The 15,186-nt window shown below is 43.2% G+C and overlaps 1 protein-coding gene and 1 pseudogene across 1 annotated transcript in view; one reads left to right on the top strand and one right to left on the bottom strand.

The window, feature by feature from the left end:
• Window positions 1–11,204: 11,204 nt before the first annotated feature.
• LOC119976589 lies at window positions 11,205–12,021 on the bottom strand (annotated as a pseudogene).
• A 1,664-nt stretch (window positions 12,022–13,685) lies between these two features.
• LOC119975634 (transient receptor potential cation channel subfamily V member 6-like) overlaps window positions 13,686–15,186 on the top strand; it is a 33,560-nt gene continuing 32,059 nt past the window's right edge. Inside the window, exons 1-2 of the mRNA XM_038815419.1 lie at window positions 13,686–13,762; window positions 14,622–14,716. Coding sequence (XP_038671347.1) covers window positions 13,686–13,762; window positions 14,622–14,716 — 172 coding nt within the window. The remainder of the gene's footprint in view (window positions 13,763–14,621; window positions 14,717–15,186) is intronic.

Raw genomic sequence — 15,186 nt, 5'->3', positions numbered from 1 at the left:
TCCGCTTTCTTGCATATCCATGCTTCAAACACAGCACAGGCTTTCCCCGTTCACATTTGAAAATATAATTTAAATACAGCTACAGAAATGGTGAATTCTTTTGTCACTTTTGCTTTGAAAGACAACGGCTTCATCTGATTAGTTTGAATTATTAGTTTGAATTATTAAATTGATAAATCATAAAGTTCAGAATTAAATGGATCAATCGTATGAGCAGAGAAAGAGGATTTCTTTTTTTTAATCATTTTAGTGTACCCAATTCATTTTTTCCAATTATGGGGCAATTTAGCGTGGCCAATCCACCTACCCTGCACATCTTTGGGTTGTGGGAGCGAAACCCACGCAAACACGGGGAGAATGTGTAAACTCCACATGGACTGTGACCCAGAGCCGATATCGAACCTGGGACCTCAGCGCTGTGAGGCAGCAATGCTAACCACTGCACCACCGTGCTGCCCTAGAAAGAGGATTTCTAAGTAAAACCTATCACCCTAATTAAGAAGATGTATGATCACATTATTCCACATTAAAATGAAAACATTAAAATTAAATGTTTACTGTTCTTATCGCAGAATGCTCAATCATATATTTTGGAGCTTGTGCAGAACTCAAATATTCAGGTTGAGCATGGGCAAACCTTTCAATTTTCATTCTTAAAGCAAATGTTTACACTTGTCTTTTCACTTTTGAAGGATTTCACTGGGACCTTGATCTGTCCAAAGTCCACATGCATGTCACAATGGATATGAATGACACAACAAGGTAAATTAAATGAATAATTTTAATTCATGAAAAATAATGCTTTTATGAAATCACCTTGCAGTTGCCTGCTGAAAAAGACTGGGTGGTTGAAATTTGTTTCTCTTAATAAGTCAGAGGAGCAATTCAATCTATTGCATATTTTTCCTTAGCTGCCAGTAGATGTCTGATCTGCAAATCCTGGGGATAGTGTCATTAGCATACAAGGAGCAGATACTATTTATGATATATTGTGGGTTGGCTCCTTAGAAGTCAGATTGGGAAGGTTTTATTGGCTACGGAGTTGAATTATTTTATTAATGTTGTATTTCTTTAACGCCAATTTCCTGACATCAGTTGATTGCCCTGTGATCAATTACCTTTCGAGAATCAACATTGGACCTCCCAATTTGACCATTGCTACACTCATTCTGCTGAATGCATGCAGATGTAATGAAAGAAAAGCAAAACCTGCATTTATGCATCACCTTTCACAGTGTTGCAAATCACTTTACAGCCAGTTAAGCATTTTTGAGTTGTAGTCACTGGTATAATGTAGGCAATGTTATCAAATGGCGGAGTAGTCTCAAAAGGCCGAATGGCTTACTCCTGCTACTAATATGCATGTCAGTCTGGATGTGCTGGGTTAGCTATAATAATAATAATCTTTATTGTCACAAGTAGGTTTACATTAACACTGCAATGAAGTTACTGTGAAAAGCCCCCAGTCGTCACATTCCAGTGCCTCTTCGGGTACACAGAGGGAGAATTCAGAATGTCCAAATTACCTAATAGCACATCTTTCGGGACTTGTGGGAGGAAACCGGAGCACCCGGAGGAAACCCACGCAGACACAGGGAGAACGTGAAGATACCACACAGACAGTAACCCGAGCAGGAATTGAACCTGGCTAACCACTATGCTAATGTGCTGCCTTTTGTCATCCATAATGATCTTGTAAACAGAGGGTGGAATACATGGCTAAAGTTCTGTTTATTTTGTAGCTTTGGAAATTTGAAAATTTACTGTGGGCAGGTTTTGTGGGGTGGAAGTACCAAGACAGGAGTGTGTAATAGTGGATCACTAACCTGGTGTTGGGGGAAAGAATAACCTCAAGGTCTGTTCTCGGCCGTGTGGTGTTGGTAAAACTTTGTTTAATTCAGAAAAACTGTGTGCACACAGGAGAGATAGATTCTGCAACTATCCTGCAGCTCACAAAAGTCAGCTCTGCCTGTCCTCAGAATTACATGCAGATATATTTAAAGTTCTTCAGAGTCACAAACAGGTATTGACGACTGAATCATTTGGAACAATACAAAGTGATCAGTATGCATATTTTTTGGTCCCCATAATGGGAAAACGATTAAAGAATACAATGTTTCCATACAATCTCATTGGCTTGTGCTTAACATATTTAACTTCTAGAAGAGGTGGCCCTGACATCAGTCGTAATTAAGTGCTTCGGGAGGTTGATCATGAAGCGCATCACCTCCACACTACCAGAGCACCTTGATCCACTGCAATTCGCATACCATCGCAATCGGTCCACAGCAGACGCCATTTCCCTGGCCCTACACTCATCCCTAGAGCATCTCGACAACAAGGACTCCTACATCAGACTCCTATTTATTGACTACAGCTCCGCCTTCAATACCCTAAGCTCGTATCAAAGCTCCAAAACCCAGGACTTGGCTCCCCACTCTGCAACTGGATTCTCGATTTTCTGACCAACAGACCACAATCAGTAAGAGTGAACAACACTTCCTCCACAATAGTCCTCAATACCGGGGCCCCGCAAGGCTTCATACTTAGCCCCCTCCTCTATTCCCTGTACACACACGACTGCAGGGCAAAATTTGGTTCCAATTCGATCTACAAGTTTACTGATGATACGACCATAGTGGGCCATATCTCGAATAACGATAAGTCAGAATACAGGAGGGAGCTAGAGAACCTAGTGGAGTGGTGCAGCGATAACACTCTCTCCCTCAATGCCAGCAAAACTAAAGAGCTGGTCATTGACTTCAGGAAGCAAAGTACTGTACACACCCCTGTCAGCATCAACGGGGCCGAGGTGGAGATGGATAGCAGTTTCAAATTCCTAGGGGTGCACATCTCCAAAAATCTGTCCTGGACCACTCACGTCGACGCTGCCACCAAGAAAGCACAACAATGCCTATACTTCCTCAGGAAACTAAGGAAATTCGGCATGTCCACATTAACCCTTACCAACCTTTACAGATGCATCATAGAAAGCAGCCTATCTGGCTGCATCACAGCCTGGTATGGCAACTGCTCGGCCCAGGACCACAAGAAACTTCAGAGAGTCGTGAACACTGCCTAGTCCATCACACGAACGTGCCTCCTATCCATTGACTCCATTTACACCTCCCATTGCCTGGCAAAAGCGGGCAGCATAATCAAAGACCCTTCCCACCCGGCTTACTCACTCTTCCAACTTCTTCCATCAGGCAGGAGATACAGAAGTCTGAGAACTCTCATGAACAGACTCAAAAACAGCGTCTTTCCCGCTGTTACCAGACTCCTAAATGACCCTCTTATGCACTGACCTCATTAACATTACACCCTGTATGCTTCATCCGATGCCGATGCTTATGTAGTTACATTGTATACCTTGTGTTGCTCTATTATGTATTTTCTTTCATTCCCTTTTCTTCCATGTACTGAATGATCTGTTGAGCTGCTCGCAGAAAAATACTTTTCACTGCACCTTGGTACACGTGACAATAAACAAATCCAATCCAATGGATCCCTTGGACTTACTGGGGCCTCCTGTGTTTCCCTTTTCATATTCAAATGCTCTATGAGATGATTAAATCATTTCCAATGTGGGTGACTTTAACCCCTTGCTTGCTGGTTTCCCTTGGGATATGTTTAACCCCTTGCCTGCTGGTTTGCCCTTGACCTGTGCTATTACAATGCTTTGAGACATTTTTATTATACCAAACCTGACTATGTAGCAATTTCTTCCGCTAATACCTGGTAAGATAGATAGATAGAATAGAACAGTACAGCACAGAACAGGCCCTTCGGCCCTCAATGTTGTGCCGAGCAATGATCACCCTACTTAAACCCACGTAACCCGTATACCCATAACCCAACAATCCCCCCATTAACCTTACACTACGGGCAATTTAGCACAGCCAATCCACCTAACCCGCACATCTTTGGACTGTGGGAGGAAACCGGAGCACCCGGAGGAAACCCACGCACACACGGGGAGGACGTGCAGACTCCACACAGACAGTGACCCAGCCGGGAATCGAACCTGGGACCACTGGAGCTGTGAAGCATTGATGCTAACCACCATGCTACCGTGAGGTAACCTGCGCATGATTCTCAAAAGTATTTTTCATTAACTTCAGTCCAGTCGGTTTGTCTGTTTCCCTATTATCACACTCCATCTTGATGCACTTTTCAAAAAATCTTTCCAATTAAGGGGCAATTTAACGTGGCCAATCCACCTACGCTGCACATCTTTGGGTTGTGGGGGTGAAACCCACGCAGACACGGGGAAAAATGCAAACTCCACACGGACAGTGACCCAGGGCCGGGATCAAACCTGGGTCCTATGCGCCGTGAGGCAGCAGTGCTAACCAGTGCACGACAGTGCCGCCCCCATTTTGATGCTTTTATACATTTTTGAAGTATTGTGATAAAGCTATGTTGCACAATATATATTGAAAACATATTGTAGTAAGAAACAAATTACTGCGGATTTCTGGCAGCATCTGTCGGGAGGGAAAAGAGCTAATGTTTTAAGTCTGATGACTCTTTGTCAAAGCTAACAGACAGAGAAAATGGAAAATATTTATATTGTGGAGTCAGAATGAAAGATGTGTCATAGCCAGAGAAACCCAGGGAAGCCGGGTGCTAATGGCCACAGAAACCAAGGGGAAAGAGTGCTAATGGCAGTCCCCAGAGAGGACAAAAGATGTGAAAGGTCAAACAGCAGGGAAAATAACATCAGAGGATGAACTATAGATGTGGGAGGAGGGGAAGGGGGAAGCAAAGAGGAGAAGGATGATGGAAAGGTGGATAAGATTGGGGGGGGGGAATTAAATATATATTAAGAAAGAAAGAAATATTAAAAGACAGTTAAAATGAAATGAAAACAAATGGGTCGAGGTGGAGTAGAGCTGATCATCTGAAGTTGTTGAATTCGATGTTGAGACCGGAAGGCTGTAGCGTGCCTAACTGGAAGATGAGATGTTGTTTCTCCAGTTTGCGTTGCACTTCACTGGAACATTGCAGCAGGCCAAGGACAGACATGTGGGCATGGGACGAAAGAGAAAATGCTGGAAAATCTCAGCACGTCTGGCAGCATCAATGGGGAGAGAAAAGAGCTAACGTTTCAAGTCTGATGACTGGACATGGGAGCAGGGTCTTTTGTTAAAATGGCAAGCAACAGGAAGGTCAGGGTCCTGAATGCGCACAGACCGAAGATGCTTAGCCATGTGATCACCCAGTCTGCGTTTGGTCTCTCCGATATAGAGGAGACCACATTGGGAGCAGCGAATGCAGTAGACCAAACTGGAAGACCAAGTTTCTTCCGGTTAGGCACGCTACAGCCTTCAGGCCTGAACATCGAATTCAACAACTTCAGATGATCAGCTCTACCCCACCTCGACCCATTTACTTTCATTTCATTTTAACTGTCTTTTACCATATCCTTCACTCTGAAAAACATTTAAATTCCCCCCCCCCCCCCCAATCTTATCCACCTTTCCTTTACCTTTCTCCTCTTTGCTCTCCTTCCCCTATCCCCACATCTACAGTTCATCCTCTGATGTTAATTTCCCTGCTGTTTGACCTTTCACATCTTTTGTCCTCTCTGGGGACTGCCATTAGCACTCTTTCCCCTTGGTTTCTGTGGCCATTAGCACCCGGTTTCCTTGGGTTTCTCTGGCTATGAATCATCTTTCATTCTCACTCCACAGTATAAATATTTCCCACTCTTTCTGTCTGTTAGCTTTGACAAAGAGTCATCGGACTCGAAACGTTAGCTCTTTTCTCTCCCTACAGATGCTGCCAGACTTGCTGAGATTTTCCAGCATTTTCTCTTTCATTTGTAGTAAGAAGCAAGTTAGCAGGGTCTTCAGACTTTCTGATCAAGGAAACACAGATACAATGGTGAACATAAAGTCTTTGTTTTTGACCTCTAAAAATTGTGTTGCACAGGGACACCTGAGGGCTCCAATGCTTCTCACTGATGGTAACCTATATTGTTAAATCATTAAATTTTGTTGCTCAGGCTCCGTTTGATCTTTTTACCCTGTGAGATTGCTGATAAAGTAGAATTCAATTACACCCCTTCTATAAAATAATTATATTGAATAATATCATGGACTCAGGCAAGAGAAAGTCTTCTAATTCTTTTGCAGGATGGAAAAGACCTTGTGCAATTTATCTGCCTTGCAAGTGTTGGATCTTTCCCCCAAATATGAATTAAAGTCACTCATGTTCATCTGGTAAAATGTACAGAAAATGTTAATGAGGGCTGAGGCAGTCAGCAAAATTAGTGTTACAATTTGCAGTCACCAATAGGATATTTCCCTATCAAATTAACAATATTGGATGATGCTGATAAGTAAAATTTGTATTCTCTGTTTTTTTTGTAAAGATTTTTAATTAAGGGCAATTTAGCATGAGCAATCCACCTACACTGCACATCTTTGGGTTGTTGGGGTGAGACACACACAGACATGGGAAGAATGTGCAAACTCCACACAGACAGTGACCCGGGGCCAGGATTGAACCTGGGGCCTCGGCGCTGTGAGGCAGCAATGCTGACCACTCGCCACTGTGCTGCCCTGGTTTGTTTAATAATCACTTGGAGGACGCGCACTAACAAACATTGTTGCTGCTCTTAATATTAATGAACCATGCTGCATATATATTGAATGATATTTGTAGCCATATGCCAATAATGAGCATCATCATTTCGGCAGTACCTTTCTGCGATTGGTGAATTGATTGTTGAATCTTGAAAGCAGGAAAAATATCAAGCATGATTGAGACAGAGGGTTAACTGGGAGGGGGGGGGGGGGGGGGTTTGCGGTGAAGAGGGTGAAGATAGCAAAGCCGGAAAGAGAGGAAAAGCATCAGGGCCCATGATTTCTCTCCCAGTTCCTGGGTTCAGCAGTGCTGACATGCATTTGACCACAATTTTCAATTCCCCCTGTCACACTGGAGCTGGATTCCTCCGTGCTCCCTGACAGTGACAAAAAACAGTCTGGTGGACTAGTCAATTTTGCTTTTTATTCATGTGAGCATCACTTAGTAGAACAACATTATTTGCCCATCCCTAATTGCCCTTGTGAAGGTGGTGATGAACTGCCTTCTTGGACCGCTGCAGTCCATGTGGTGTAGGTAAACCACAGTGCTGTTAGGATGGGAGTTCCATGATTTGGACCCAGTAACAGTGAAGGAATGGTGATATATTTCCAAGTCAGGAAGGTGGGTGGCTTTGAGGGCAACTTCCAGGTGGTGATGGTCTCATGCATCTGCTGCCCTTGTCCTTTTAGATGGTAGTGGTCGTGGGTTTGGAAGGTGTGCCTAAGGAGCCGTAGACAATTCCTTCAATACATCTTGTAGATGGTGCATATAGCTGACACCGTGAGTCAGTGGTGGAGGGAATGAATGTTTGTGGATTGGGTGCCAATCAAGAGGACAGCTTTGTCCTGTATGGTATCAAGCCTCTTCAATGTTGTTGGAGCTGCACTCATCCAGGCAAGGGGCAATATCGCATCTCACTCCTGAGTTGTGCCTTGGGACAGCTTTTTGGGGGTCAGGAGGTCACCTCAGGATTCCTAGCCTCCATCATGCTCTTGTAGCCACAGTATTTATATGGCTAGTCCAGTTGAGCTGATCAATAGTAACCTCCAGGATGTAGATAGTGGGGATTCAATGATGGTAATGTTATTGTCTGTCAAGGGGCACTGGTTAGATTCTCTCTTGTTGGAGATGTTCATTTCCTGGCACTTGTGTGACACAAATGTTATTTGCCACTTATCAGCCAAGCTTGGATATTGTCCTGGTCTTGCTGCATTTAGACATGGGCTGCTTTAGTATCTGAGGAGTCATGAATGGTGCGATACAATCATTGTTCAATCAACTGCAAGCATCCCCACCTCTGAATTTATGATGGAAGAAAGGTTATTGATGAAGCATCTAAAGATGGTTGAGCCCAGGACTCTACCCTGAGGAACTCCTGCAGTGATGTCCTGGAGCTGAGGCGACTGACCTCCAACAACCACAGCCACCTTCCTTTGTGTTCAGCATGACTGCAGAGAGTTCCCCCGAGATTCTCATTGACTCTAGCTTTGCTAGGGGCCCTTGATCCAATACTCGGTCAAATGCTGCCTTGATATCAAGGGCAAACACTCTCACCTCTGGAGTTCAGTTCTTCTGTCCGTATTTGAATCAAGGTTGTAATGAGGTCAGGAGATGAGTGGCCCTAGCAAAATCCGAACTGAGCGTCCGTGAGCAGGTTATTGCTGAGTAAATGCCACAAGATAGTTCTGCTAATCACCACTTCCATGACATCACTGGTGATTGCGAGTAGAGTGATGGGGCATAATTGGCCAGGTTGTATTTTCCCTGGTTTTTGTGTACAGCACATACTTGGGCAGTTTTCCGCATTGCCGGGTAGATGCCAATGTTATAACTGCACTGGAACAGCTTGACTAGGAGTGTGGCAGGTTCTGGAGCACAAGTCTTCAGTACTATTGCCAGAATATTGGCTGGGCCTAAAGACTTTGCAGCATCCAGTCCATTCAGCAGTTTCTATCACGTGAAGTGAATCAAATTGACATCTTCCTAGACTGGCATCTTTGATGCTTGGAATCGCTAGAGGTGGCCAAGATGGATCATCCACTTTGCACTTCTGGCTGAAGATGTGTTTTTAAAAACTTGCCACTATTCTTAGAATTCCCCCTATACCAAAAAGGGCCGACATTCTAAATGGTGAACAGGGATTCTGACTCCCTGACTCCGATGCAGGCTTCAGTGGGTGCTATTCAGGTCAAACTATATTTTCAAGTTATCCCCCGGTATAACCCATACCTTCACCGAAGATGTTATCCACTTACCACTTAGTAGCATCGATGTCCTGGGTCCTGCATTGCTAAGTAAGTAATGTAGACTTTAGGAATAACCACTTATTCAGGTTAAGTTAAGTTATTTTATTGTTATATATATTTTTTTAAAGCTGCAAACACTTTCTTTACAGAAAGGTAAAAAGATCTTGCTTCTGGATCCTTCCTGTTGGTTGAAGGGACCTTCAGGCCCACCTTGACAATCAATCTTCTTTAAAGTCTGGTCTTCTTGGGATGTATTCGCTGGTTAGCTCCGTTGCTGCGTCTTGTCGATCCATGTACTGAGCTGTAAGAGCTGGCTCTACTGACTATCTCTCAGCTGACTCTGACTCCTTTTTAAATTCTAGTCTTCCTTAGATGTATAGCTGTTTAAACTCGGCTGCTTGTCTTGTCTTTCCCATGACCGAGCTGTATATGCTTCTCTTCTCTCTCTGAGTTCTCCTCCCCTCCTGTTTCTGTTGCTGGTCTGCTTCTGCTCCCTGGGTTTATATTCTCTTTCTACCAATTATTAAGTTTTTAGAGCCTTATTGTAAATTAACTTATTTCACTTTATGATTGTTAAAAAGTATCTTTGATGTAAACATTTTAATACAACTAATTATTCATTTTGGGCATAACGTCACCTCTCAGATCTGATTAAAAAATGCTTTGGTTTCAATAGGTGTTACTTTTATTTCTGTGATTTTGAATCGTTTAATTTTCCAATTGTCCCCAGCTCATAACTTTGCCTTTTATTTTGACTTTAAATTATGCTTCTTGTAGACAGGTCGTCTCCAATTTTCTTTTAATTGACTTGATGTTAGTAGAATTTCACACTTAGAATTGACACCAAATTCGACTGAGCATCATCCATCCTTTCCAGCTGTTTACTAAGAGAGTTCATTTCAATTAAGGTGTGAAACTTTGCTTTTAGCTGTATGCTAAAATTTAACTTGGTTATGACTTGAAAGACCTGCCTGTTTTAAACATTCGTCACTTAATTCAATTGAAACTTTCATCCTTGCTTTTCCAGATGCTTCCTAAGATATTTACTTTCAATAAAGGTGTGAGCCATTGTTTTAGCTTAATACATGGATCCTGTGTGTTTGCTAAGCCTGCTTGTGAGAAAGAATCTGCATTTTATAATCCTGCTCTTTGCAGCTGCTATTAACCTTTTGTGGGATCTTTCCCTGTATCCTCTCATGTTTCTCTCAGACCAGATATTGCCAGACCTCCATGTTTCAAATGACACATTTTTCTGTATTTTCAAGAACAGATGGTTCCAAATTCTTCAGCCTTATCTTTTGCACTATGTATCTCGATGTACATCCTCATCACTGCCCTCTGTAGGCTACCTATAAAATTCCTTATCTGAGTCTCCAGCAGAACCCATCCATGACATCACCCTCCTTTGAGCTGGTGCATGGCCTATTCTTTCTCCCTGGCTGGCTTCAGCCCACTCATGCCCATGGACTCACCACGTGCAGATTCTGAATCTGTACTAGCCTTGACAAATTGTGCACTGCTAGCATCTGAGCTGGTTGCTGTGAATTTCACATGAAGTGCTGGTGCTTCTTCATCAGTGATGTGGTGTTGCTGGGCTGCTCTCTCTGTTTCTCCTGACTGGCTGATCATATGGCATTTCTTGGGTATCCAAAAGGTGTGTGTGTGTGTGGGGGGGGGGGTTAGCATGAGGGAGGTGAAGTGGAAAACAAGAGATCCAGGGTGACATCAATTCATGCCAGATGGAAGAACGAGGATGAGGTGGAAGTCACAAAGTGCATTTGGCAGTAACCTCCATCATCTTTAATTCTCTCAGTGATGCCAGATATTGTGACTCTGTCACAACCAGCCCCATGATGCACATCACTATCATCTCCATCGTGCTCAGAATGAATGCATGTCTGTCCCCTGCCAGTTCTGTTGTGCCCCCTTTTATGATGGGCAACTATGTCATGCAAGAGAGAATGCAGAATATTGACGATTATGTTGCACTGTTTGGTTGACATTCCTGCCAAAGCTGGAAGTGGGTCTAAGGCTGTCATCAGTGGAAAGTGTGTGAGGGTGAGGTTGAGTTTCTGAATGTTAGGCATGGATTTTAGGTGCTGGGTGGTGTGTGGTGCATTAAGTAGCATGTAAGTTTGGCGGTATGGTGGATAGGAGATGTCCTTAGACAATGTGAGATAATTAAACTTCCTTGGGGTCAGATTCTTAAAACTGACTTCCAACGTCTTCAGTTCCTCTTCCATTTAAAGAATATACCTTGAAGGCCTCCTGTTCCCTGATGGCATTATGGCATGTCTATTTTTGTTTGTTTGTATATAAAGAACGTTGTTTTTAATTCTGCTTGGGGGTGGTACTACCACTGTACAGTTCTGATATTTAGTTGTTACTCTGCTTCGCAACCATTCTCTGGTCTCTCTCTTCAGTAATGGTGAGGCGAATCCCCTTTCCACGAGGCAGAGAAACCCATGGCTTATTACCCTTCCCAATAACAGAAATGTTGGAAAGCCTGGTAGCAAAGCTGTTACCATTAGCGTCCTTTACATGAACAACATCAAAAGAGCTAGGATGCCTCTCACGATTAGTGATCACTCCAATACGACCCAAGTTAGCACCTCCTATCACCATGCACAAGTTACCCGTGTCAAATTTTATGAAGTCTGTGATCTTGCCAGCATCCAGATCGATCTGTACGGTGTCATTGACTTTAATCAGTGGGTCCGGGTAGCGAATGGTTTGGGCATCATGTGTAACCAGATGAGGGAGTCCCGTGGTACCTACTCAGATCTTCCTTACTTTACACAGCTTATACTTGGCCTCCTCAGCTGTAATTCAATGTACAGCAAAAGGACCCTTGGTGTCATAGATATGACGGAAGTGTTCACTTGTCTTATCAATGCTGATCACATCCATGAATCCAGTTGGGTAGGTGATATCTGTACGGACTTTGCCATCAATTTTGATGAATCTCTGCATACAGATCTTCTTTACCTCATCACCAGTCAGCGCATACTTCAGGCGATTTCAGAGGAAAATGATGAGCGTGAGGCTCTCTCGGAGCTTGTGGGGACCAGTAGACGGACGGGGAGCAAATACCCCGGTCAGTTTATCCAGCATCCAATGCCGGGGAGCCGCCAGGCGCTTCAGGTGCTTCTTTGGACCTCGGGCCATTTCTGTAGCTGCAAGCGGCATGTCTCTTTTTGTCTACCTCCATGGCTAAGTCCTCCAGTAAGAAGTCTTACAACACCAGGTTAAAGAAGTCTTACAACACCAGATTGTAAGACTTCTTACTGTGCTCACCCTAGTCCCAACGTCGGCACCTCCACATCAAGTCCTCCAGCACCAGGGGCTAGATTCTCCGCCCTGCCGCGCCACATTTCAGGTTCACTCCACCGGTGGGATGCTCCGTTCCGCTGTCTGCTCAATGGGGTTTCCCACTGTGGGGCAGCCCCAGGCCATCAGGAAACCTCTGGGCTGCCGGTAAAACAGATCATCCCGCCGGCGGAAAATCCAGCCGCACATCAGTAGAACCTGGGGCCTTTCTCTCTGCTCTATTAAACAACAATCTCCTTTCATTCAGTACATCTCCCCCTTAAGTGTGGCAGACTGATTTTAAGAGCTGGAGGCTATCTACAACATGTATCCATCTCACTCAATGCCAGGCCCCCTGTGAGAATTCAGCCAGCTAACAGCACAAGTTATTTACATAGAATTTACAGTGCAGAAGGAGGCCATTCGGCCCATCGAGTCTGCACTGGCTCTTGGAAAGAGCACCCTACCAAAGATCAACACCTCTACCCTATCCCCATAACCCAGTAACCCCACCCAACATTAAGGGCAATTTTGGACACTAAGGGCAATTTATCATGGCCAATCCACCTAACCCGCACATCTTTGGACTGTGGGAGGAAACCGGAGCACCCGGAGGAAACCCACGCACACACGGGGAGGATGTGCAGACTCCGAACAGACAGTGACCCAAGCCAGGAATCGAACCTGGGACCCTGGATCTGTGAAGCATTTGTGCTATCCACAATGCTACCGTGCTGCCCTTCATACCGGCTTCATACTGAAATCATGGAAGTGAGGATGCAACACAAATTTTGAGTGCTATCTGTGTCACTAAGAGCGGCAGCAGACATATTGTGATCACATCCCCTTCACATGGATGTGAATGAACAGATGTATAGCCCCTGGAGTTTTATTTGCTCTCAACAAGATGTGTTGGTTCAATTATCTCTGCTTTTCCCAGTACAGAAGTGTCCAAATTTATTCAGTAGGGATCATTTTTAATTCTTCTTCTTGGTGGAGAGCATCATTCACCAGGAATGCACATGGGGAATTTGGGTGCACATTGCCCACAGGTTTCCAACCATTCACTCTAATAATCCGGGAATTGTAGATTGCGCATTCCTCAATTTCTGATACACACCAATGGTTTCCCAGCCAAGGGTATAGACTCAAAACATTAGCACAAGTTTATTTAGAGATTCAGCATATAATCAATGTACAATAGAGCAATAAATTGGAATTAACACCCAGTAATACTGCTGATTCAGCTGGTAAATCCTTAAAATGCATATTCGTAGATAGTCTCAGAGCAGCTGTAATCTGTGCAAATGTTGCTGCTAATTCATGGAGTAAGGAGATCATAAAATGTCTACCTTAATGTGTGAGGACATAGCAAAATGCAGATCTGAAAGGAAGCACACACTAAACAGAGTATCCAAAATGGTATAGCTAACAATCACATAGAAGCCTGAATCCCACTCGGCAGAACAACAAATGAGTTGTAAATGGGGCACCCAATCCAAACCAACACCATTCTTGCTGAGTTAGTTTAAAATGAAGAGTTTGGTGCCAACAATCCATCACACTTGGAAGGATTTGAAGATAATGTACAGCTTCAAGAAAATGCCAAGGTAAGCAACGAAGATCATTATCAATTGTCTCATGTTGCTTTCAGCACTTCACACTTTAATGTTCTGTGACATGGCATAGCAACAGACCTCACTCAGCCATTTTATGATTTTTTTGATTCATGGGTCTTTGAAGAAAGAGTTTCCTTCCTTTAAACATGAACTGGTGAGCAAATCAATTAGACTATTTCACAATGCATCACAAGCTAGTCTCGATAGACTTGCAGTACTGCACCTGCAGGCAAGGAGTTTTTGCTGTTCAAACATCTACAATTTTTTTTCAATGGAAATAAGAATCAGTAGTATGCAAAATGGCCTTCCGATTTGCATCATGTGTAAAGTCACAGTATTCCTTATGATGTATAAATCCTGAATAAATTTACATCTTCCTTTTAATTGGTCATTAATAAGCAGAAAAACATCAGTATGTGATCAGTATTCATGTGCACCACAGCTCTTACAATTTGAGGGATTGTGGACAAACATTAGTGCTTAATAGTGCCAACTAATGATATGACCATACTTTAAATGTGTGAACTAACTCAAAACATTCAGAGCAAATTAAACCCTATATCACTACAGGGTTTAATTTGAATGTAAGAGTCTTGTTACATCCTCCCTGATACCTAAGGTTATTCAACGCGTCTTGATAAATGAGTGAATTGAGTTTCAGTCAGTCACCATCTGACCATTAGCTTTGAAATGTTGATACACCTCAGGCTAAGTCAACAATTTTAAAGATGTCTAAGGGGGAAACATGGATTTTTCTTGAGTTATTTGAGTTAGCTGACTGACAATGAATTTTAAAGTGAGTTAAATGCTGGTTTCTCATTGAATAAATGCAACAACGTTTTTTTCACAGACATGGAAGTGAGTTTTTTAAAGCAGCTCACACAAATGACACCATCAGTATGAAAGCCTTATTGATAAGTGAAGAATTTGACCCCTACGTTCGAGGTATATGCTTTTGAATTAGAAGCTTGATTTCTTTTGGCTTTGTAGCATTAATTTTGCTTTCTCTTTGCCTACCGCTTACCAGTCAAGAAGCTGGTAAGATATCCATCTCTGGATGTTTGCCAATGGCATTCTGCTGCTCAGAACAGATGCACGAGTGTAGTCCAGGTTAGCTCTTCAATTCTATCATCTCTAGTACTTCTGCCTGAAATCTCAACTTTGATTACAATCTCACTTTATAAAGAACCATCAAAAACACCACTCAGCATATTTTGCCTAGTTCAGCCTCTGTCCTTTCTTGCTTATATTTCCTTAAAGCTATTGCCAGCCACAGTGTAACTTCTTTCAGACAGATAAATGGACTGGCTAGCCTAAACTCTACAGTCACGCAATATATTAGCTCTGCAATTTGTAACTTGGAGAATGAGAAGGGAGAAAAGATGAACATCCCTGTAATGTAATTTAAACCCAGG

Source organism: Scyliorhinus canicula, chromosome 13 (genome assembly GCF_902713615.1).
Source record: "Scyliorhinus canicula chromosome 13, sScyCan1.1, whole genome shotgun sequence".
Classification (NCBI taxonomy): Eukaryota; Metazoa; Chordata; class Chondrichthyes; order Carcharhiniformes; family Scyliorhinidae; genus Scyliorhinus; species Scyliorhinus canicula.
Note: the sequence above shows the minus strand (reverse complement) of the source record. Positions and strands in the feature narration are given on the sequence as shown.